This window comes from Plectrocnemia conspersa, unplaced genomic scaffold (assembly GCF_051122295.1).
Source record: "Plectrocnemia conspersa isolate PC_06_02 unplaced genomic scaffold, ASM5112229v1 ptg000007l, whole genome shotgun sequence".
NCBI lineage: Eukaryota > Metazoa > Arthropoda > Insecta > Trichoptera > Polycentropodidae > Plectrocnemia > Plectrocnemia conspersa.
The window spans coordinates 11,358,095-11,381,959 of NW_028277171.1; the positions used below are offsets into that span (position 1 = coordinate 11,358,095).

General features: G+C 33.3%; 5 protein-coding genes across 6 annotated transcripts; 3 read left to right on the forward strand and 2 right to left on the reverse strand.

Moving 5' to 3' along the window:
* The first annotated feature begins 1,394 nt into the window (after positions 1-1,394).
* Positions 1,395-3,347, forward strand: ND-18 (NADH:ubiquinone oxidoreductase subunit 18). Its single transcript, XM_088189007.1, has 3 exons — positions 1,395-1,501; positions 1,574-1,712; positions 2,874-3,347. Exons 1-3 carry the CDS (start codon positions 1,446-1,448, stop codon positions 3,228-3,230), a joined length of 552 nt encoding a protein of 183 aa, XP_088045133.1. The 5' UTR covers positions 1,395-1,445; the 3' UTR covers positions 3,231-3,347.
* On the reverse strand, positions 3,244-6,282 carry Stoml2 (stomatin like 2). The gene is made up of 8 exons (XM_088189006.1): positions 6,106-6,282; positions 5,931-6,038; positions 5,650-5,857; positions 4,780-4,968; positions 4,375-4,530; positions 4,195-4,310; positions 3,997-4,125; positions 3,244-3,717 (listed from the first exon to the last, which is right to left on the reverse strand). Exons 1-8 carry the CDS (start codon positions 6,148-6,150, stop codon positions 3,472-3,474), a joined length of 1,197 nt encoding a protein of 398 aa, XP_088045132.1. The 5' UTR covers positions 6,151-6,282; the 3' UTR covers positions 3,244-3,471.
* A 628-nt stretch (positions 6,283-6,910) lies between these two features.
* On the forward strand, positions 6,911-7,372 carry LOC148233921 (small ribosomal subunit protein mS37). The gene has a single exon (XM_088188978.1). It carries the CDS (start codon positions 6,954-6,956, stop codon positions 7,302-7,304), a length of 351 nt encoding a protein of 116 aa, XP_088045104.1. The 5' UTR covers positions 6,911-6,953; the 3' UTR covers positions 7,305-7,372.
* A 2,508-nt stretch (positions 7,373-9,880) lies between these two features.
* On the reverse strand, positions 9,881-17,534 carry LOC148233922 (inhibitor of Bruton tyrosine kinase). 2 transcript variants are annotated; one of them, XR_015810281.1, is made up of 15 exons: positions 17,356-17,534; positions 16,623-16,936; positions 16,356-16,548; positions 16,066-16,283; positions 15,802-15,999; positions 14,615-14,845; positions 14,412-14,548; positions 13,539-13,688; positions 13,170-13,479; positions 12,991-13,113; positions 12,642-12,944; positions 12,413-12,575; positions 11,741-11,942; positions 10,408-11,661; positions 9,881-10,347 (listed from the first exon to the last, which is right to left on the reverse strand). XR_015810281.1 is itself a non-coding variant. In XM_088188974.1 (15 exons), exons 2-15 carry the CDS (start codon positions 16,791-16,793, stop codon positions 10,198-10,200), a joined length of 3,792 nt encoding a protein of 1,263 aa, XP_088045100.1. In that variant the 5' UTR covers positions 16,794-16,936; positions 17,356-17,534; the 3' UTR covers positions 9,881-10,197. The 2 variants fall into 2 exon arrangements, 1 of the variants encoding a protein (XP_088045100.1); XM_088188974.1 differs by having other exon boundaries at positions 12,642-12,933.
* A 57-nt stretch (positions 17,535-17,591) lies between these two features.
* Positions 17,592-19,336, forward strand: LOC148233923 (neuralized-like protein 2). Its single transcript, XM_088188976.1, has one exon. It carries the CDS (start codon positions 17,823-17,825, stop codon positions 18,567-18,569), a length of 747 nt encoding a protein of 248 aa, XP_088045102.1. The 5' UTR covers positions 17,592-17,822; the 3' UTR covers positions 18,570-19,336.
* The last annotated feature ends 4,529 nt before the right edge of the window (positions 19,337-23,865 follow it).

Genomic DNA, 23,865 nt, shown 5'->3' on the forward strand with positions numbered 1-23,865 from the left:
TAGCTTTATCTAACATTGTAAACGTAATGTTTTCTTTCCCATTTTATTTACGATTGAGTAGATTTACGATGAAATAATTTTTTTGAAACTACTGATCTAATGAACTATTTATTTATTCATTCATTATGGCCAAAACTTTGAGGTACTCTGGTAGCACTGGCGGAGGACAGCACTTTCTTTTGGTGGACCTTGACAGGAAAATAACGGCCGGTGGTGCTTCATCCACCTTTCACTCGCAAATCACACAGTTTTTTCCAATTTATTCTTTATTTTTTTTCTCTCTCTCTCTCTCTCTCTCTTTCTCTCTCTCTCTCTCTCTCAACCCGTTTATATTGCCTTAAATGGCAAATGCGTGATTTTATATTGTCCTGAATTTTAAATGTAATATTTTCCTAAAGGTCTTAATTCAATTTAAAAATCAGAAATTAGATTAAATTGTTTTAGTGTACTATTTTATTCGCCGCTAAAATAATTTGTAGTTGCATTCGGATAACTCTCGGCAGGTTATGCTACAAATAACTGATATTATTGCACTTTTTTTAAATATATAAAAATTGGAAATATTTAAAAGATAATATATTTTATTAATAAAATGTTGTTTCAAATCAAGTGACCGATTTATACTCGATTGAAATCGGACCGTGAAAAAAACAAGATGTTTGTAGTCAATAATTATATTTTTTAATTTTTTCACGGTGGGTGTTGTGTATTTATTTTTATTTTATTTTTTTTAATTTACGTATCCTTTATTTGTACAAGCTCGAAATAAATAAACTTTAAATTTAACGAGGATGCTGCTAATCAGAAAACTGTAAGGCGTTGGGCCGAGAAATTTCGTATTGACAATATTTATCATGAAATGAGCCGCGTGAAAAATTTCCATCTGCTGTTTATGAAGAAAGATTCAGTAACATGAAACTAATTGACAAATAACTGTTCGGACACTCGCAGCAGACTTGAAGTTTTCTCCTGCAACCTTTTCATGACATCTGGATGTCGTTTAACTGTAAGGTAAAAATAATGAACAAATGGTACCGTACAAACTAATCGAAAGACGAAAACAGTAACGTTTTTTAAAGCGAGCGAAAATATTAGTGTAATGAAATAGCATATCAATTTACATCATGCATAAAAACTTACAATAGCCTTGAAGCGAAATAATAAATTTAATGATCAGAATATTGTTTTAAAGGTTTTTAACGACTACAGAACTTCTAAATATGAAAATGTTTATAAAATAATATTTCTACCTTGTGTAAATAATAAATTGAAAAAAGTTTAGTATTATTGTAAAAAATATTTGTCAATTTTGCATAAAGTATAATATTTTGATTAAATTGATAATTTTCAGATAAAGTTATTTGATTATTTTTAAACAATAATATAAATTTGACAGTCCTATCAGTGTTGCCTTGCGCGACACGATTGAGTAACATCTGGTTGCGATGTTGTCTCGGGCTGTCGCGCTGCTTCCGGGGGCGCGCCCCCGTATTTTCGCCAAGTATGTTCCATCTTGAGTCGTTTTCTAATTGAATTGTTATTTTCTTCAAATTCTAACCTAATATTTTTATAGTGCCTCAGCAGCTTTATCGACGTCCAGTCTTTCTATGAAGAACGCTATACCGTTGGATCCAAACATGGTAGTCCAACCTCAAGATATTGTCAAAAAGCGGATTGAATTCGAAGAAGCAAAGATCATTGTGTCTAAAGTGGTGAGAGTACAATTATAACCTTTAATAATTGCAATATTTTCAATAACCACCAGATCATTTTTACAGTCAAATTCAAATTCAAATACTACATTACAGTCCTCCTTTTTATCTTCTTATATTTTCAAAATTTGATCAACTTACTTTAGTTCACATTATTTGTAGGCTTAAGAAAATGATTCTTTCAAATATGTTATATTAAAGTCCAGATGTTGAGTTGAGTTGATAGGATAAATTGACCAAAACCATTGCTTAAAATGTATTAATAGCTCGTAGCTTTCGAGTCAGAATTTATATTAAACAGTTAGAATTTAAATTGGACTAGTCAGAATTCATGATAAATGGTAAGAATTATTTGATTCAGCTGACACTAGTGTTATCGTAGTGTTGTTATTGCTGTAACGCTGAAGGTCGATTTATCATAAGCATGTTGGCAGCTCATTATCATTATCAAGGTGTTTTAGCACCAACTTGTTTGGTCAGATGTCAACACGGCAAGCCAAGCGTTCTCTCCGCTGCCGCTCTGTCTGTCTGAATACCTTTGCGTCCTACATGCAATTAAATAGATTCGTTGAGAGTTATTCATGGGCTTTTAATGTTCTAACAAACGCTGGTTCGCGCTACATTTTTATAAGATATTTCCAAAATAAATAATTTATTGCCCATTTTTTCTGATCGTATGCTATCTTTAGTCTAACCATTGTATATTTATTCTGATCATTCATTATTTTAATTCTGATTGTCCTATATTTTTATTTTGATCATTTGCTATTTTTTCTGACTCTGAATAATATAATTATGACTATTCATTTTGCTGCCTTTATTAATCACAATTCTCACAGTACTGATGACGTTTCTTCTTCCAATATTTAAATGTTTGCATAAATATTGTAAAGTATATGTATATACAAACAATGCTTATTTGATGGGAGGCCATAAGTGAACAAGTTTTAAAGAAAGGGTTTAATGAAGTTTTGTGTCAATTGATGGTTTTCGAGTCTGCATGGCAATTCTGGGTGTTCTTCCGATTTCTAATGTATATTGAGCCAAATTATTATCGTTTTAATGAGTCCTAACTACCATACCATTGTTGAAACATCCACAGGACAAATAGTTTTATTTTATTCATTTGCCCTACTTTTGATCAGTTTAATTATTTTATAGGAAGATTTGGTCCCAATAACTGGTGTGCCCGAAGAGCATGTGAAAACGAGGATGGTCCGTATATATCAACCGTCTAAGAACGCTATGCAGAGCGGCACCAACAGTATCAACCTTTGGGAGATGGAGTTTGACACTCGTCAGCGCTGGGAGAATCCGCTGATGGGTTGGTGCTCGTCCGGAGATCCCCTCTCTAACATGAAGCTGCAATTCAGGGATCCCAACGAGGCCATCAATCACTGCGAAAAGCACGGATGGAAATGGTTCATCGACGAGAAAAAGACGGAGAAGGTCGAACGACCTAAATCGTACGGAGTCAACTTTTCATGGAACAGGCGAACAAGGGTGTCTACTAAGTAAAAAACACCTTATCTAGCGTAAATGTAAATTAATAAATCTTTATTTATAATAGTTATTGTTTGCTGTGTATTTCTCTCTAGTTTTGAAATAAAGTTGTTGAAGCATTACCGATACAAATTAACTTTTATTAAAAAATATATAAAGTAAACTATAAAATAAACTAAGTAACTATACAAAGTGTATTATTAACGTCTAACATTACAAATTTATTTTTTCTTACATATTTACATATATTACAGTTTTACTTATCGGCACCGGGTTTGTTTTTTGTATACTTGTTTTTCTCTTCGTCATCTGAATAATATTCTTCTGCTGAGTTATCGACGGATTCGGACAGTGTCGGTTGATCGGCCAACGTCATGTTGATCAAACTGGGTTTTATTTCTGGCGGGTAAGCAAAATGTTGCGGAGTTTGCTCAATTTCTTCATTACTTTCTATCAATTGGTTCTGGCGTGATGATTGAATGGTGGAATATATAGACATTGCCTATAATTAAAATATAATAATCAATAAAACGCAATTTATATATAATACTTAAATCGACGGGAGAGGCCATAAAATACGATATAAAAATATTTTTTTCAATCAAAATTTGGCCTCTGTAAGATGGACTGGTCAAATCAACTAAGCCCTTAGATTAACTTTCAACTAGTTGAAAATAAAACAGTTCTTTCTATGTGACGCTTTTCTTCCAAACCAATGTTGCTATGATCCATCATATAATAATATTTATGGCGACTACAAATAAACAAAAAACTATATTACCTTTCCAACCAGACTGGTGATATCTCCAGCATTTGATGGTAAAATTAACGTATTATTAGTACGTGCTAGTTTATTGAAAGCCTGAACATATTGCTCAGCGACTGAAAGTGAAGCGGCATCTTTCCCTTTCTGTCAAAATAAATAAGTATTAGATTCGTGTATTATTTATTGAAAACGTATAAATTTGCGAGTATATACCTGACTCATCAAAGCTTGTCCGACCATATTGAGACCCTTCGCTCTAGCCAGCGACACGGCAATTATGGCTTCGGCCTCACCTGAAGCTTTATTTATCTGCTCTTGCCTTTCAGCCTCTAAAATTACAATCTTGAATACATGCAAAATCAATTTAAGCAATGGTTTATTTAACAAACGTACCCGATGCCAAGATTCTTGCTCTACGTTTACCCTCGGCGACGTTAATGTCAGCTTCTCTCACACCCTCTGATTCTAAAATGGCAGCCCTTTTTCTTCTTTCAGCTTCTACTTGCATTTGCATAGCTTCTTGAACTCTCGGCGGAAGTTTAATATCCCCTATTATAATCAAATTATATAAAAATATTCTTCGCAATTCAAGCATACATAAGATTTACGAAAAATTTTGTCATCTAAATATCAACTAATACAGTGATTACTATTATTAATTTGGGGGTTGTTCAGTACAAAGTTTGACGTTTTGTACGAAAGCTTAATTACTGTTATTTCTTTTTGTCGAGATAGTTATTAAAGTTTATTGGATTCCTATGATTCATATATTGAATTGAAATGTTATACTTCACGCACTAATCTCGTATCTCAGGCAAGTTATGCCCCAGGCTTCGCTCGCTTTGTTAATCGACTCCACAATTGAAATATTCAAAGACTCTCGCTCCCTAAAAACTTTGTCCAGTGATATCTTGCCCAGCTCACTTCTCATGGTCGTTTGCGCGAGCTGTGTTATTGCAAATTCGGGATCTTCCACACCATAAGATGCTGAAATACACAATTACACAATAATATTTTATAATATTCACTTAACTATGATACATTATTTTTATCAAGAATGATCCATGTGGGTTTTTAAGTTTTGAAACAAGATGATAAGTCACTATTTTCTCATTTATTTACAATGAAGCAAAATAAATACATTTATCTACAATACCTATTAAGCGATATGATTTTTCATTGTTCAAATAAAAAAACAGAAAAAACACTGTCTGATACAAATCAAATCAGAAACCTCTCATTTGAAAGGTTTCGTAAATCTAGTGTTAAATATTGTAAAAAATTTATTTACGAATTCTTCTACGTTGATATCTTTCTGAAAGAAATTTGAAAAAAATAGTGTAATACTTTAAAAATCATTGAATTTCTCCTTAAACTGTTTTTCAAAATTTTTAATTTCAAGGATCGTTATGTTTGGGTCGAATCGAGTCATATTATAAATATATACGCTTAAAAAAAGAATTATAAGTTGTTGAAAAGGTTTTTTTGTTATTCAAGATTCCAATCACTGAGTTTTTAGCTCAAGTCTGCTAAGAATGATAATTTTTTTGCTAAGCCAATAAATAATAATGTAATAATCTAAATAGGCACTGCGAAAATTGCAATAATTGTGAAAAACGTGTTATAGTTACAATGTAAATATAATAAATTATTTATAAGAATACAAACCCAAATACGCATTAACAATTCTCAAATACAATACTCCGTCAATGTTCAAAGTTACATTATCAGCAGTAATGGCACTTTGTTTAGGCACATCGATGGCGATTTCTTTTAAACTTTGTACGTATTTGACCCGATCTATTATGGGCCAGAGTAGATTGAGACCGGGTTCCAGAATCCTGTGGAATTTTCCCATTCTTTCGATGACCCATGCCTTCAAACATACATTATATATAAAATCGCATTATGGTGCAATATAACATCAGCTTATTAATGTTAATAGTCACCTCTTGCTGGGGAACAAACATAACCATTGTGTTGATCGGAGTCGACGACCTATTTCTCATGGATATAATAAACGGGTGATTGACAACATTCGCGGGCTTCAGGAAGTTCTGAAATATTCATTTTTTCCATTATATTTCATTTTATTTTAATTTCATCAATTACACAATACAATACCCGTATTCCTGAAGAACATATAACGTTTCTCGTTCGAGACAGCATGTTAAGGTATATTCAAGTCTGTCGGCGCGAATGATACATAACCAAGTTAGACAGCTACGAATCTATACTTTCTTCTTAAAAATAAGCGATTTCCTAACACAACTGTTTGTGACCATTGCCATTAATTAAAACACAATCGTCACGTCAGTATAAAATGTTAATCTTTAATATATAATTAAACAGTTGGGTTTAAGAGAGGAAAGGGAATCAGTGAAATTGTGCTACTGTAAAACAAATAGGACAAAAGGGAGGAGAGAGTGAAAATTAAATATTTTATTTGCATATAAAATACAAAATTACATAAAAAATTTAAAAATCAAAATAAAATAACGTTGCTTTTATTTCTTGGTAAAATTATTTAACTACGAATAAAATTAATTATAATTACAAAAGAATAAGTCTGAATCTGTCGCAGACAAAGCCAGATAATAAAAAACCTATTTTATATTATAATCCCTTGATAGTTAGCTTACAAAAATTCATCGTTTTTTTTATAGGATAAACGACTTTTTTTAAACCAAGATACCTTTTATAAAAATGCTTTTGATTTTCCTACAAGAAAAACTATTAATAAAAATATTTTTTTTTTCACACGCCAGTATCTTTTTTTCAAAATCTAAAAATTTGGGTTTACTGATAGATGTTGTGGTACTATATTTTTTACATACTGAAAAATCTTTATTTTACACGAGAAAACGTGAGCAGTGTGACAAATGGCGTTAAACTTGTCAAATATGAAATATACTGGCAGCACTTTTTTATTGTAGGTTAGGAGTTGAATCTGTCAAGTCCGTAACTTCGAAATGAAGGGCACCGAGGTTTCGTACAAGATTCTGAGAAAGGGGGTCTTCCAAGAGAGACTGCCGCTGGTGTTAAAAAATTCCGTGTCGGCCAAGAGCTCGCGCGATAAAGAGGTGAAATGCATTCAGGACCTGGCGGTGATGTTCGCCTGTCTTAAGAAATTCGACTTCAAGGAAGAACTGTGCCCCAAAGAAGTGGAGGCCTTCAAGAAATGCCACGAAAAAACCATGGCAGACGTCGCCTTCCGAAAAGAACAGGACAAGAAGAATCTGCTTATTCCTGGAGAATATAAGATGGGATATAAGAGCATTAACAGATTATTGAATAAGTACCCGACGCCACAAAAAAAGTAGCGTTAGGAACGAATTGTATTTTTAATCGTAGGAACCTTTAATTTATAATACATTTTACAGATATTGTTTGTTGATTATTTTATTTGGTGCCTCGTTTTCACACAATCCTATCAATTAACCAAGGGATCCCAAGTCATTTCATCATGTTTGTGTTATTATTTGAAAATGGATGGTTAAAAGCAGAAAACTTGGTGCTAACATCCATTTTAATTGATACTGAAAAACTGAAGGTGATCTATAAAAAAACCTTTGCACATGGGCGCCGCACAAACTGAATAAAAATAAAATAAAACGTCGTTACGAACTTTGTTCTGTTCTTCTTTTATGTAACAGAAACGATTCATTTCTCAATTATATATATGCCACGAAAAGCAGATCCTTTATAACAAAGCTGAAACTACCCCGAAAATAATTTATATCTAATATAATCACAGCTGAAACTTATTGTCGAGAACTGCGACGCCTGATCTCCGCACTGATCATTTAAAAATATTCAATTCTCTTGCAAGATTGTCACTTCAAAAGTTGAACAAATTGAGCCATGAAATATCAATTTTCGTCGAGTCTCGTCGTAGTTCTATAGTAGAGAGCCAGTCTATTCCGCCCTGCCACCGTCTGACCATGATACTCGCCTCCTCCCTTAGCCATTCCTTTGGGTCACGCACGTCATACTTTTCGCCCTGCTGCTCTGTGGTGTAACAATATTGTCTTATCAACCATAATCGACAGGTGTCTCACTGGGAGATTTTAACTTGTATGAACATATTGACAACTTCTTACAGGTTAAGATTTTCGACAATCAAGTTACTGCCGAAAGTACATTTTAATATTCTGTCATCACACATACAATAATGGGTAAGATGCTTAATTTTTGTGATTAAATAAATTGGACCACAGTGGATTCAATAAAAAATGTTTTTGTTTGGTAAAGGTAAATACTTTACAAATTATACGATAGAAGTTTTCATATACAGTGAAATCTCTTTGTAACAAATACTGAAATTCCCCATATAACGAATATTCAATTTATCCCCGAAAACATTTCATACAAAATGTTTTCATTATAACGAAGACTGATCTTAGTAAAACGAAATATTTTGATTCGAATTTAAAAATGACATTACAACTTTACACACTATTTCTCCGAATTCAGTTCGTTCTTGACTTGGCGTGTGCCAGATGTGTTTACAAGCGACATTCAAGGTGTTTCGGCGACCCTCAAACTTTTTTTACAAAGCATTTTTTAAAAATGGACAAAAAACGATCTGTCAATCTTGTAAGAAGTTATTTTGATGTTGTGGTAATATGGTAATTAAAAATAAAATAATAGTATACCATCTTCCTTGCATTCAATAAGAAATTTTTTCTTCGGTCCCGTGAGCTTCGCTATACTGAGATTTCACTGTAATTGAATTAGAGAATGACTTGATAAAGCTTTTCTTGAATGAGTATTGTATCACGCATCATCAGCTATATGCCACTCGACCGAGTGCAGTAGTCAGAAATTCCTCACTACTAGGGATTCCAATCCCGGGCCAAAATTTTGATCCCGGGATTTCGGTATTGCAATTAGTCGATCCCGGGATCCCGGGACCAGTCCCGGGATAATTTTCATGTTATTTTATCGATAAAAATAATTTAAAATGAATACAAATATATTTTTACATCCGTTTTTTATAACGTACAATGTATAAAGTACGTATAATTTTAGTCTTGGATTTAAAATAGAAAATAATATAATAAAAATAAAAAAGGATTTATTTATTTGAGAAGATAAAAATGAACTTTTGACAATGTATGTACATATGTACATTCATAGACACAATTAATGGAAAACATTATTTTTAAAAAAACTCACGAAGTAACACCAAAGCATCAAACGTTTCATCATTTAGTCTTGATCTGATTTTGGTTCCTAAGCAGCCTGCAACTGAAAAAGCACGTTCAGACTCACACCCTCAAAGATTCACAGATGACACGTGCAACTCGCGCAAGTTTGTATACGAAATATAACGATTTTGTAAATAATAATTCGATTGTGCTTGATAAATCAATCAATCCAAAAAATTCGGGATTATGTTTTATAATCCCGGGACTCATCGGGTATTGAAAATCGTTCGGGATCCCGGGATCCCGGGATTGGAATCCCTACTCACTACCAATCATAGCAGCATTGTCTTGGATTATGAAGTGAATTTTTAACAAACATATCTACCAAATATGCTTAATTGTAGTATTCTTGAAGACTTGACAGTGACAATCGGCTTGCGATTAACCAGCGAGTGTAACTCACGGGACACGAGAATTATCTGATATTGCATGAGAGCTAAGGAAAAATCTTTCTATGAGACAAGATTTTGCAGTAACTGATACATTTTTATTTTTATTAACCATTATGTACTTGTTTTTTTATAATAAAAAAAATTTATAACACCAATGGTTAAGTGACTATAATTTTACTCTGGATTGGATTTTAAATTTAAGAAAAGCTGTGTTGTTATATAATATAATAAAAAATATTTTGTCATTTAAATATAACATAAACAATAGTTGAAATAAAATAAAAAATGGCAACCTTTAATAAAATTACACAACATTTAATATACGTATGTCAAAAATTCAATATAAAAACAACATAATTTTAAATATTAAAATATATACAAAGTCATTATTAATGTTTATTTCTTAGTCAAAGAACATTGATAATAATTCGAATCCCTTTTCACTAAGCATCAAATTATAATTTAACATTTCAATATAAAAATATATGGTAAATCTCAAAACATAATTATTCTAAATAAAATTTGTACCTATACACATTATTATAATTTTTAGTATTATATGCTGTAAAATAATAAAACAGTGAAACGTCTGAATTTAATAGTATCTCTAATTAAGTAACAGAATTATTGTTAAAAGACTTGTATAGCCATTGAGGGGTTGCAATTTGAGTGCAAGTCACACGTTTCACCGTAATTCTCTCACTTTCTTCGCCCATCGATAAGTAAAGCTTGGTCAGTTCCTCGATCGCTTTATCTTCCATCTAAAATTAAAAATATTATAAAATATTTGACAAAAACAGTGAAATTTATTTGGAACAAACCTGTGTCAACAACAACGATTTTGTCATTAGTTTAGTTAAATTTTCTCTCTGCTTGCGTTGATCTTCCAAAATATCGCTAAAGTTATTGACACGATTGACTCGCATCACCGTTGGCATTGCTTCAATTTTTTTCCAAGGATTCTTTTGCGGCGGTGAAACTTCAACTTCGACTTCGACTTGGCTACTTTTCTCCTTAACAGTAGTTTCTTTAGATTCTGACATAAGTCTTTTACGTTGTTTTTGTGATATCTTTTGAGATAGTTTTATTTGCGAAAATGGTACATTTATCGAACTGTCGGCTAGATCTTCATATGAATCGTCAAACGAAGAATTTAAAGTGCAATCAAAAGACGAACTTTGATATGGTGAACCTCTGGTATGGCTTCGGACCGGACTTTCCCTAGTATTAATATTTATAGGCAAACTTTTCGCATTACTTCCAAGTAGCTTCGTATACGATTCAGCTGTTGAGCTGAGCAAATCGACATTATCTTTAGCAGATATGACTGCTTTAAGGCGCGCCTGAACAATCTTTTGTTGCTTTGAGTTGTTACTGATCACCTTTGTCCATCCGTTAGTTGCCGTTTCAATCTGAACATTTTGAACGACGTCATTGAGTACAAAAGGATTTTCTTCCGTATGTAAATCGTTTGATTCTTTTTCTTCTCCGACTTTTTCACTTTCCGATTGACTGCTTTTGCGGGTTTTACCCTTTTTCCTTACAATCGAAGTAAACTCTTTTTTAATATCTTTCAAAACGTCTTCGTTGATAGCTTCTTCCAAATTTGTCGGGAAGGTTGCTGAAATGTCTTCGATTACATTGTCATTTATCGATTCGGAGAACGGCGTTATGACTCGGTGACTCATCTTAGGGTTGAACTCACAGTAATATGCAGTGACATCTTCTAATATTTTAGATGGTAAACATTCGAGAGTTTTCGTTTCTAAGAGTGTTGGTAAATTCAACGATATGAATTCTAAGCAACAATTTTTAAGTTGCGAACAATTATATGTATCGGAAATCATCAATATGTCACTTATGTTCTTCAATGTCAACATTTCAGATAGAGCGACTTCGCACATTTCACGCATACGCGTTATGAACAATTGATCACTTATCACGATCATGTTTCCAAGAAAATCAAAATCGCCCCATTCTTTCAACTCCGGACACTCATCCGTGTATAGAAAATTTATTATAGGGTTTAGCATTTTTGAGCTGATCGGTAAAGATATAGACGAATATTTCGTGTTCTAAAAATGAATACAGATTAAAAATATAATTCAGAACTTATTTATATAATACAGTATGTTTTCATCAGTCAAAACTTACTTCTGCCCAAGTATGACAAAACATTCCATTGAAGTATTCGAGTCTGGCTGCTAAGATACACTTATGAGCCTTTATAATGGAACCATCTGAACATTTAATGTTCGTATCCCAAAAATCTGAGAGCATATTTCGATCAAAGCCATATTTTATTTGATCGACTTTGCAATCCTCTTTTCTGATAATAACACATCCATTGCTACAACTGAATGATAAACACATAATTAAAAAATAAAATATGATTTAATTTTTATACGTATTGTTTAAAAAGTGAGGATCATAATGGATTTTCACTTTCCGAATAGGTTTTTATTTGTAGATTTCAATGTAGATTTTAAGTTTGAAAACATAAATTTGCAGAGGTCAGATGAAACAAATGGAAATGTTGAAGAAAATCAATATGTTCAGTTATGACAAAAAGAAACACAAATAAATATACGTTATCATAATAAAAAAATGAGGGTTATGCAAGTGGCGTTTATCACATTCTAATGTCACATTTTATTACCACCATTATATTTTATTTAATTAATCGCTTCGCGTGGAGCTATTCACCTCTCTCTCCCTAACTAACTATTTGATCACGTTTGTTTGAGATGCAAATAAATATTTTTTAAATATAAAAAATCTATTAAATCTGTGTTGAACAACTAAAAAATAACATGTAATACTTACGCATATTTAGCTAATAATTTATATAGTGAAACTATATTTAATTTTTTTGCGGTGGCTTGAAGTAGACGAACTGGATCACAATGTGAAGATTTTTTTCCTGTATTTTTAATTTTTTCTTCACTTTTTTTGTTTTTTGTATTCCTCTTTTTGTTGACTTCATATGCTAAAAAATAATATGAAAATTAAAAACATATATTACTTAAAATCATTATATTATATAAACACAAACCTGACAGATTTTCATCTACAATGTCTTCTTCATCATTAAGTAATGCTTTTGTGTACTTAGAATCCCCTTCAATCTTGATTGCACACGGCCCAGGAATCATCAAATCGCAAGATCCTGTATAAAGATACATCAATATTTGATTCAGCATAATCGGATGAATCTCGTCTAAAGTTATAACAAGTGTCTCTGTATTGTCGGAGATTTGAGCTTTGTGGTCATGACAAATTTTACTAAAATAATCACTTCCAAACGAGATGATATACTGATGAGCTGGAAACGTTCGATTATCAACCTAAAAAAAATCTTATTATTTTTAAGCGTCAAGATGTTTTTATTAATTGATAATTACTTTTATGATAACGTCATGAAGAAAATCCATATCGGAAGCTTCGTTTAATAAAGCAATTAGATCATCTTTCATTTGAGAAGAAGAAATTTGCGGTATGTCCAAAAGACTGACATTAGGAATGACCTGAAATTTGTAGATAATGTAGCTTTGAATAGCATGATTACATCTACTAAAATTACCTGCAATACGGCAAAGTTATTTGCTTTCAAATCAGAAAATATTTCCACAGCTCGGTGTACATTTGGTATTTTTTTTAATTTGAGGACATGACAATCGTCCATGTCTAGAAATTGATAGAAAGCTTTATTAAAACTGTTTTTTTCTTTGGGCGACTGAGGTTCGTCTGGTGAATTGGCTTTCTTAACAGCAGGTTTTCTCGGCATAATTTTCCCTTGAAACGCTTCACCGCGCTTAGTCGTGATCATAACAAATTCTCTCGTTAACGCAATAGTAGCGACGAATATGAACCGGTTTGGATTTAATATACACCTATAAAATTTCAGAATGATTCAAAATAAACACACATCATTAATAATCCACGACTTTACCTTACGAGTTCGTTGGTATTGTCTTGCCATAAGTATAAGTTTCCTTCAGAGTTCAACATCAAAACTGACACGACTTTTTGTTGATCAGTTAGTTTATCGCCTCCACAAATTTCGCCGCCGATAATGCGAATGCTTTTTATACCTTTTAGTCTATAAACAATATAGAGTATATTTAGGATTAGTTATCTAGTGAATCTCGTGAAAGGTTTGTTGTAATTTAAGATAAATAAAAACGTGGATAAATATTAAAATATATATATATATATATATATATATATATATATATATATATATATATATATATATATATATATATATATATATATATATATATATATATATATATATATATATATATATATATATATATATATATATATATATATATATATATATATATATATATATATATATATATATATATATATATATATATATATATATATATATATATATATATATATATATATATATATATATATATATATATATATATATATATATATATATATATATATATATATATATATATATATATATATATATATATATTGTTCTTCATTCTATTGTTAAATTCAGGGCTTCGAACCGTTATTTTTTTCGTTTTTTTCCCGGTGTAATTCAATTCATTTGTTAGAGTTCCCGAAAAAAATGTTTTTTTCGAATCAGCTCCGAGTGATTAGTTATTTTTTAATGTTTTTATTTATATTAAAAAATAATTTTCTACCATAATTTAGAATCATCAAACCGAATTAAACCGATATTTTTTTGGTTCAGCTCCGGTTTTCGTTCCGACTATAATATTATTTTTTTCCAGTTCAGTTCTAGTTTAAAGCCCTGAATAAATTCAAACGGTAAAAATATTATAATAACCTGGATACTATTTTTTTGCATTGATATTGATAGTTAATGTAAGTATCGCCTACAAGTGTCATGGACACTATGGCTCCATCGCTCACCGCTACGAGCGTGATTGCACCGGCTTCTTTACCGCTACCCATTCCTAAAACCTTAAAATTGAAAATTACATTATCACATAAATTTGAATTATAATGTGTTAGTTATACAATAAATACTTTTTTAGGAGTTGTAATAAATTTTCCTTCCTCTTTTGCGTGTCCCAACTGACCACCGTTCAAACCCCAGGTATATATCGCTCTAGTGTTATAAGCGACGGAATGATAGCGTCCAGCGTAAACACCGTTTATGGAAGTGAGCTTTATGGGTCGAGGAGAGAGTTGATGAGGCGGTGGAGGAACTTGTCCCAATCCTAATTGATGAAAATTGTTTAAGCCGCATGACAAAATCTGAAATCAGGTAGTATATAATCTTGAAAAGTTGAAATTGGGGACTGAAAATAAATAAGGATGACACATTGAAAAATAATAAATTAGTAAGGTGTAATTGCCTAGGTGAAGCAAGTGTGCTTATGTGTAGATCGTAAGAAATTTTACTTTATGTTGGTAAATGTTTTCAAGCTTACCACACAACAAAATAAAAGTTATTGTTAAAAATATAATATGTATAAATAATAATTTAATGAGTATGTAAATGTATTATTTAGTGTGTTTAAATAATAATAAATCCAACTTTTAATTAATTTGTGTTACTATTCAAAAACATTAGGTGATCGAGTGTGTATAGTTAGAGGTGAGTGTGTTTTTCATTTTATATGTTAATAGTTGAAAAAAATATGTTTGTCTGTTATGTTGTGCAAATATTGAACAAAATGTCAATGTTGCACGGTTAGGTACTGCGTGAATATCACCACATATATAAAATAATTAAAGACATTTTTATTTTATTGGTAGGCGATTCAAAATTTGATGGTAATAGATAATATAATTGATATATTCACTAACATGAAACGATGTGGGATATAACTCTGACTTTAAAAAATTTTTTTTACCCAAGTCTTGAGCCATGGAATTTTAGATATCGATTTTTTAAAATTATTTTAATTAATATATTAGTAACATCTGTGACTAGAGGGCGAAATAAATTCGTAGTGGTAAATATGCATTTATTTTGTGCACACAGATACAACGCAAAGTTTCTGAAATGCACAAATTTGTGCACACGGTATTCAATGTGTTAAATTCTATGAATCTTTGAAGTTCACAATAAAGTTTAGTAACCCTATTACGCTGCCGAGGAATTTATATCCAGCAAAACAATTCATAGTAATTCCACAAACATCACCTATAGTGTAGTAGGATACAAAGATGATTTTATATATATATATAAAAAAAAAAAAAATTACAGTGCCAGATTTGAGCAACAGCAAAGTATGATCTCTTCCCACTGCTGCATCAATGCAGGGCTCCGATAACGAAATTTGCGTGGGTTTAACTCTCGTGTCTCTTGTGGCAATACCTAATCGGCCTCCTTCTCCATGTCCGCATGACCAAACGCCTCCACAAGAACTGACAAATATACTATGAAACTTGCCCAAGCACACCTAAAACGCATATAAAATAAAAATACATAATTACTCTGGGTTTGCTATCCGTTTGAAGGTGAATACCTTTTTTATATGAATCTTTTGCTTGGTAAACAATGCAAGCAACTCCGGGTAAGATTTTTGATTTTGTGAGCTATTTCCCAATGTGTAATTTGCGTTGTTTCCCCAGCAATATACTTCGCATGGAAACGATTTTGATAGCATAAAACGCGGGTGCCTGTCTATTAAGGCGAGATCGATGGCGGTCAAACTCTCATTATCCAAGGTTGAAATATTAATACCTGAAATATACTGCATGTTTATACAAGTGTGAAATTTTTACATGGACACGTCTGAATGAAATCTTTACCGACCGAGTTTAATCAATGCTATTGCTGTATGTATCTGACCGTAAAATATGCTTCTGTGTAGCGCAGTGTATCCAGACTCGGAATCTCTGGAGTCGATTAAAGCGGGACCTTGCTGATTTGCGGGTAAATGTTTTATGAGCCATTCTAAAAGAGAGCACCTGCCGCGTGAAGATACCATGTGAATCACGCTACGACCCTGAAAGAAAATATATTCGAATACGAATTATAATACAATATAAAGTATAAATATTTTGGCCTGTTATTATTTACCTGATGATCGAACACGCGCAGAAAATTGAGACATGCGCATCGTAGAAAACTGGCAAGAGCTGCATCGCTAACGGATCGTCTCGTGACAGCGGCTGTGAGTAGACTGCCGTGCTGCCGAGAACGACAATTTTTCGTACACTCGTACTGTTGTAAAACCTTCGATTGACTCATTTTTGATATGTTATGTTCAAAAATAAATATAAAAATGTAAGATATTAAATTGAACTAAGTTATATAAGAAATTTTTTGTTCAAGTTACACCCCTTCGGGGTGACTTGAAGCGATTAGATCTCCATAATCGGTGTAAAAACACTCTGAAAATAAATTGAAAAATATATTAAATATACTTACTGTGTATATGTACAGGAAGAAACTAAATAGGCTCGATTAGTTAAAATTCGTATAAGATTAGCAATACCTAAATATTCTCATTGGAAATATTTTGTAGATTTTATTTGAAGAAAAGTAAAAAATTTAAAAAATCATATAATTAATTTAAATTTTGAAGATTTTTGGCTAACTTTATTTTTCATTTTCGATATTTTGGTTCGTAAAAATTTACCGTCACCAAATACATCTTGACTTTTACTTTTTTAATTATTAAATAAGACCGTTTGACGTTTAAAATTAGATTTGAGACATCTCGTTGCGCAATAGGTTTGCTAGTACTGATTTTTGACATGTCTAAATATATCGAGCCTCAAGTTTCGGTTCTAAAATATACGTTTGTTACCTTTAAATATGAAAATATACAAAGAAGGCGAATGACGCAGAGAAAAAGCGACGATACATGGTTATATGAAGTAACGCTGATGATTCCTTGTCTAAATTCATGCGTTTACCAAAGAACGAAGGTCATATAAAATAAGCCGACAGCTTTCCGCCGACCAACTCACCCGATGACAGTTCACTAATGTTGCCACTGTAGATAAATATAATGACCTAAAATAATTTTATTTATTTGTCTTTCCGTTATTTCATATCAGGCGAAGCGTAAAGAATTTCTCTTGGAATTTGTGAGAAACATACATTTAGTTCTGTTTATTTGTAAAATAAAAGAATTATTGACACGATTGTCCAATATTTTTATTCTGAAAAGGCAAATAATCGAAGGTCGTTTGGACCGAAAAGCGAAAAGAAAAAGAAAAAGAAGAAACGGATCAAGTGTCACGCAGAGTCGGGCTCGCGGGCGATGGTGCGATGGTGTCGCGGTTCCACCCGCTGCACGGCTCCAACATCGTGCTGCGCGACAACAACACTGTCGCGTACCGAAAGGCGTCTTTCGCGAACGCGCTGGCCTTCAGCGAGCGACCGCTGGAGCCAGGCGAGATCTTCCTGGTGGAGATCGAGCAGAACGAGCGCGGCTGGTCGGGCTACATGCGGCTGGGGCTGACGCTGCTGGATCCCGCGACGGCCGCGGGTCGAGCGCTGCCACAGTACGCGCTGCCCGACTTGGCCAGTCTGGGAGCTTCCTGGGTCTTCCCCATCTCCAAGACTCAGAACGGCGTCGTTCTAGAGCTTCTGGGCGAGCGCGCCGATCGCGACAAGGCCGACGAGTGCCTGCGCACGCCTCGCGGCCGCGTCTCTCGCCTAGTGCTGCGCCCCCCGGCGCTCGCCAGAGACATCCTGCCCACCGAGGCCGGCAGTCGCATCGGCGTCTTCTTTCTGCCGCTCGACGACGGCGACGACCAGCTCGCCGAGATGCATTTCGTCATCAACGGCGAGGACCAGGGTCCCTGCGCCAGGGACATTCCTTACAAGCGCGGCCCCCTGCGCGCCGTCGTCGACGTCTACGGCACCACCAAGCAGGTCAAGATCGTGCAGCTCTACGGCGTCAAGTCGCTGCAGAACGCCTGCCGCGACGCCATCCTCCAGTACATCGAGATTCGAGCCGTCGAGCGCCTGCCGCTGCCCAAGAGCCTCAAAGAGTTTCTGCTGCAAGCGTGACGTACTCTTTAAAATACTTTTGTTTCGTTAGTTCAAACGTGACGGTCGTTTCAATTCCACAATTCCACAAAACGTGTAACAATATTGCTTTTATGCTTAACTTTTTTTTCGAATCGTTGTTATTCAAATTTAAATTATTTGAAACTCTACTTGATTCTATGTTTTTATTTAAATGAATTTCTCTCCGACTTTGAACACTGTATAATTTATGCGTGATTATTTTTAATGTCGACATCAGATTTGGGAGAGTGACAACTCGCTAGTGCTTCTCTGATGAAATATCCAATTGTTGTTGCGAGTCTTATCGACAGATGTATCTTCTGTGAAGATTGTATTAAAAAATAATGTATATAATTTAATAATATACGTAAAGGTTGTTTTCACTTTCAATATTCAAGTTCATTCGCAGGAACGAAATGATTTTTTCGAGTTACTCGACTTTTTCGATACAACATTTGTATTTAAAATGTAATAATTTTATAATGAATTTATTTGTAATTAAAATAGTATAACAGTTAATTTTGTATGTGATATATTTTTTTGTTATAAATATAAACAGCTTATTAAAAGAAGCATTATTTTTTGTAAGGTTATAAAATTTATCGACTGATTATACTGTTGCATATTAATATCGTCGTATTCTCTCATCGTATGTGTTAATAAATTGACTTTAAGTATATACATATATTATTTGTGAAAAATGTGTTAAATGTTACGTTAAATATGTATTATGAAAAGATGTGTTAAAATATATTCTTTATGGGAAAGACTATGTTATGATTTCAATTCTTTGACCTGAATAATTTTAACGTATTTTCAGAAATCGGTGTCGATGAACTATTTGTCGTTCTTTAAAAACTTACTATATATATATCTATAAAAACAAATATCCATCAATAATAAAAAAATACATTTATTTCATACCAAAAAATTAACAATATAATACATTTTTACACTTTGTTAAATTACAGTTTGTTCGATTATACAAAATGAAAAGACAGAAATGAGCAATTTAGTGGAAATTTTTGATATCATTTATTGAATTCTAACATTTAGCATATCCTCTAAATTTATTTTTTATCTATCATTGCCGTTTTATAATTTTATAACATGATTTGCATGAAACATTTCATAATAATATAAAACAACTTGTGTGTGAAAATCTACAATAATGCTCGATAGCAATAATTTCGAGACGTGTTTATAAAACATATTTTATGTACAATGAAAAACCAATTTTCGACACAGTAAAAACATTTCATTTTAAATTTATATCTGCATAAAAATAAACATTCAATAATAATTGCATATTTACAAATCTCTAATCATAAACACAATCAGTCACTTTCGGTTTGGCCAATGAAACATATATCATATTTGTTGTTTAAAAACGAATATTTTAACATAAATACATATTTATACATGGATATTTTATTGCCAAAAAAAACATTTTTGGTATTAGGATACCCTTAAAAATACTTCTATAAGTATACACTACAGTAACTGTAGAATCTGAAATTTTCACTCAAAATAAAAATGGCATGGATAAAATATAAGCACAGTTTATGTTTGCATTGAATGAATTCATTTTGCGAATAAACAGTTTGAACAATCAATGGAAAAATATACTCACAAAACGATACAATATTTTCAATAAATAGTACCATAATATTTGTCAGAGTTGGAATAAAATGGTTTGAATCAAAAACATAAAAAGTATTCGTTTGAGTACATTATAATTCACAACAGAGATAGCTTTTTCTACGATATTTTTGACAGTAGTACGGTTAATACAATTTTCATTAAAAAATGAAAATAATAAAATAAAATGTTCGTATTTTGCTAAAAATGACAAAACAAGGCCTCAAGTACTTCATTCGCACCCTTCTGCGTCGTTGCATTCATTCAAGTCGGCACCGCACAGGCAAACTGATACTGTGACAAGTCATGTGCAGACAATCGAAGAAGATTGTTTCCTTGTGCACAAAGATGTCAGTCAGCTTGAGAAAACAAGGCCTCAAGTACTTCATTCGCACCCCTCTGCGTCGTTGCGTTCATTCAAGTCGGCACCGCACAGGCAGACTGATACTGTGACAAGTCATGTGCAGACAATCGAAGAAGATTGTTTCCTTTCGCACAAAAATGTCCGCCAGCTTGAGGAAGCAAAACCTCAAATACATCATTCGAGCCCCCATGCATTATCGCATTCATTCAAGTTGGTATCGGTAACGCACAGGCATACCAATAGTGTAACAAATCATGTGCATACAATCGAAGAAGATTGTTTCCTTGTGCACAAAGATGTCAGTCAGCTTGAGAAAACAAGGCCTCAAGTACTTCATTCGCACCCCTCTGCGTCGTTGCATTCATTCAAGTCGGCACCGCACAGGCAGACTGATACTGTGACAAGTCATGTGCAGACAATCGAAGAAGATTGTTTCCTTTCGCACAAAAATGTCCGCCAGCTTGAGGAAGCAAAACCTCAAATACATCATTCGAGCCCCCATGCATTATCGCATTCATTCAAGTTGGTATCGATAACGGACAGGCAGACCAATAGTGTTACAAATCATGTGCCGACAATCGAAGAAGATTGTTTCCTTGCTCACAAACAAACGGTTTCCCGAAAACCTGATCCTTGGCCTCCTCCTGATCGGCACACCTCAACAGTTCTTCCACAGCAGGACGCTACGGCCTACAGGGGGACGCAGATGTACCAGCAAATGCAAGATCTGGTGCAGGAATTCTGGACCTGGTGTCTACTGAGCACCCGTCAAAGCTACAAGGATGGAAAGTACGGCTGCAGTCGGATTCACAAAGCTGCTGAAAGCGTCGTCAAGGAAGATTACCTGTATCCTTGCTACGGGTGATCAGTATCGTCGAGATGATTCATCCAAGTTCCGATGGAACCAATTCGAGTAGTGACGATTAAAACAAAGAATGGCACTATAAAAAGGCCAATAACAAAAGTGTGTGCTGTGCCAAATAAATGCTAATGCAGTGCAAGTTGTTTTATATTTTGTGTTTTGTTTATTAATAATTGAAATGTGTATCATGTTTCCTATATGTATTAAATTTATAATTTAGCCATGTGGCAAACCAAATTTATAATTTAGCCATGTGGCAAACCAAGTTTATAATTTAGCCAAGTAGCAAACCAAAATAATTAAAATTTAGCTAAGAATCAAACATTTAACTATAATATTTCATGTCTGTTTTAATTTACATTTAAATAATTGTCAAAAAATGAGTGAAGGCTTGTAGTTAGTATTAGTAATAATATAGTACAAACAACCCAATTGTATATGTGTATGTGTTACTAACATTAATCTTTACAACCTTATACAGTACTACTAACATTCCTTTTCTTTCTTCATGTTTATTGTAATTTTATTTATTGTCATGTTTATTGTAATTCTGTGTTAGTATTATTTCAAACATCGCGTCCTCACAGAGTTTGTAATGTGAGGACAAACACTTGTAAGGCCCGCTGATGTGCCCGTCATTATCAAACTAATGTTTCATGGTGGGGGGTATGTTGACGCCCGTTTCGCCGTTTGTACGCGTTCGCGAACGCCGTCATACGGCGTTCGGGAAAGCACCCAATTTTGACGTTAGTCGGCTCCGATCGTCGTTACAAAGCGGTCGGACCACGCCGAGCTCAATAAAACTGTTACACAAGCAGACGTGTTTTTGGATTGACCTAAGAACTAACCAGCACGCGTATCCCTACACGCAACAATAAAATATGGCATTTTGAATCGGATGTTGTGCGAATCAAAGACCGGATATATATGTAATTTCAAATTATATACTGAAACAAACCTGGCAACGACAGTTAAGAATGTTTGTGAAAATTATTTAGATAAATGGTATCACATATATGCAGATAACTTTTATAAAAGTGTGCAACTAGCTGAAAATTTATTCGCTAGAAAAACCAGAATATGTGGAACTATACGAAAAAATCTAGGTGTCCCGGAAGACATAAAAATTTAAACTTGGAAGTTTTAGAGACAAAACATAAAAGAAGAAGAGAAGTCCTAGTACAAATAAAAGAGATGTGCGTATGATTTCGACCGTACATAAAAGCGAAATGGTAGACAGGGAAAATAGACTGATCAGTTGAGACACTAGCTACAGGTCCTAAGTTGACTCCTCCACTAGCTCATCGCTCAGGACCAAGACTTATTATTCGTGGGTCAGGAGTGTCAACAAACCCAAGATTAAAGGCAATAAAAAAGAAAAAACATATTCACTTATTTTATTTACATCCTGGTACATCGACGACCGATGTAGAAGAATATGTTAAAGAACTGTTCTAGTGTGTACAGATATTTCAATCGAAAAAAAAAACAAAAGGGGATTATGCCTCGTTTCACTTAACTGTACCGGAGGAATTTTTTAAGTCATTAATGCTGTCGGAAATATGGCCAACTGGTGTAGCATTTAATGAATGAAGATTTCGACGAACCTTTGCGCCTTCGACATAATGGAGTGCGGAGACAAGACCCCTTATTATGCTATTATCAAAATGTAGGGGTCTCAACACAAAAACTTTGGAATGTTTTTCTGCCGTCTCAGCCCAGGATCATGATCTGATCGCCGTAACGGAAACATAGAAGACAAATTTGCCGATTCAAAAGCCCAGATGCATTGTTGATTACAACAATTACATGAACAGGGTAGACCTGGCGGATCAGTATCTTGCATATTATCCGTTGGTCCAAAAAACTAAAAAATGGCCAAAAAGGGTATTTTTTTATCTACTGAACTGTGCTTTATTTAATCCATGTCCCTTTATTTAGCCCTATGTGCCATCATCACATCGTCACAAGCAGATGCAGTACAAATAGTTGTATTTAAATTGGACCAGTTTTGATGATTATAAAACTAAATATTGTAGTCTTATTTGGATAACTGTGGAATCCAATGATAATCACTATTTCTTTATGCTAATGTCCTATGCTTTTCAAAAAATATGTCTGCAAACATAGCTTTAGTATTTTGATACGTTTGGGTAAAGAGAAGGTACCAAATGAAGCCAAAAACTTACCACTTGGACAGAAGTGTAAGAGGGGTCGCCCCCATAAAGTCAAAAAAGCTCTTATACAATACGTCAATTGTATTTATCTTTTCTTTGATAAAAACTATATTTAAAACAAATATAGCAAATCACCTATAATAAATTAATAGATTATCATAATTTAGGTGATAAAGTTATTGCTATATGTGCTATACCAACTTTGCCAGTATCATTTGGAAAAACACAAATAATAAAAAATTTGGGAAATAG

Bases quoted from the DNA above. Each gene is read 5' to 3' on its own strand.
- ND-18 (XM_088189007.1), top strand. From the start codon at position 1,446: ATGTTGTCTCGGGCTGTCGCGCTGCTTCCGGGGGCGCGCCCCCGTATT. The intron at 1,502-1,573 runs GTATGTTCCATC...ATATTTTTATAG, and splicing joins CGCCCCCGTATTTTCGCCAA to TGCCTCAGCAGCTTTATCGA. The intron at 1,713-2,873 runs GTGAGAGTACAA...ATTATTTTATAG, and splicing joins AGATCATTGTGTCTAAAGTG to GAAGATTTGGTCCCAATAAC.
- Stoml2 (XM_088189006.1), bottom strand. From the start codon at position 6,150: ATGCTGTCTCGAACGAGAAACGTTATATGTTCTTCAGGAATACGG. The intron at 4,969-5,649 runs GTTTGTATTCTT...TGTGTATTTCAG, and splicing joins AATTGTTAATGCGTATTTGG to CATCTTATGGTGTGGAAGAT. The intron at 4,531-4,779 runs GTGCGTGAAGTA...TGATTATAATAG, and splicing joins TTGCCTGAGATACGAGATTA to GGGATATTAAACTTCCGCCG.
- LOC148233921 (XM_088188978.1), top strand. From the start codon at position 6,954: ATGAAGGGCACCGAGGTTTCGTACAAGATTCTGAGAAAGGGGGTCTTC.
- LOC148233922 (XM_088188974.1), bottom strand. From the start codon at position 16,793: ATGAGTCAATCGAAGGTTTTACAACAGTACGAGTGTACGAAAAATTGT. The intron at 13,480-13,538 runs GTAAAGTCGTGG...GAAATTTTATAG, and splicing joins AATACCAACGAACTCGTAAG to GTGTATATTAAATCCAAACC. The intron at 12,576-12,641 runs GTTTGTGTTTAT...ATTATTTTTTAG, and splicing joins TGTAGATGAAAATCTGTCAG to CATATGAAGTCAACAAAAAG.
- LOC148233923 (XM_088188976.1), top strand. From the start codon at position 17,823: ATGGTGTCGCGGTTCCACCCGCTGCACGGCTCCAACATCGTGCTGCGC.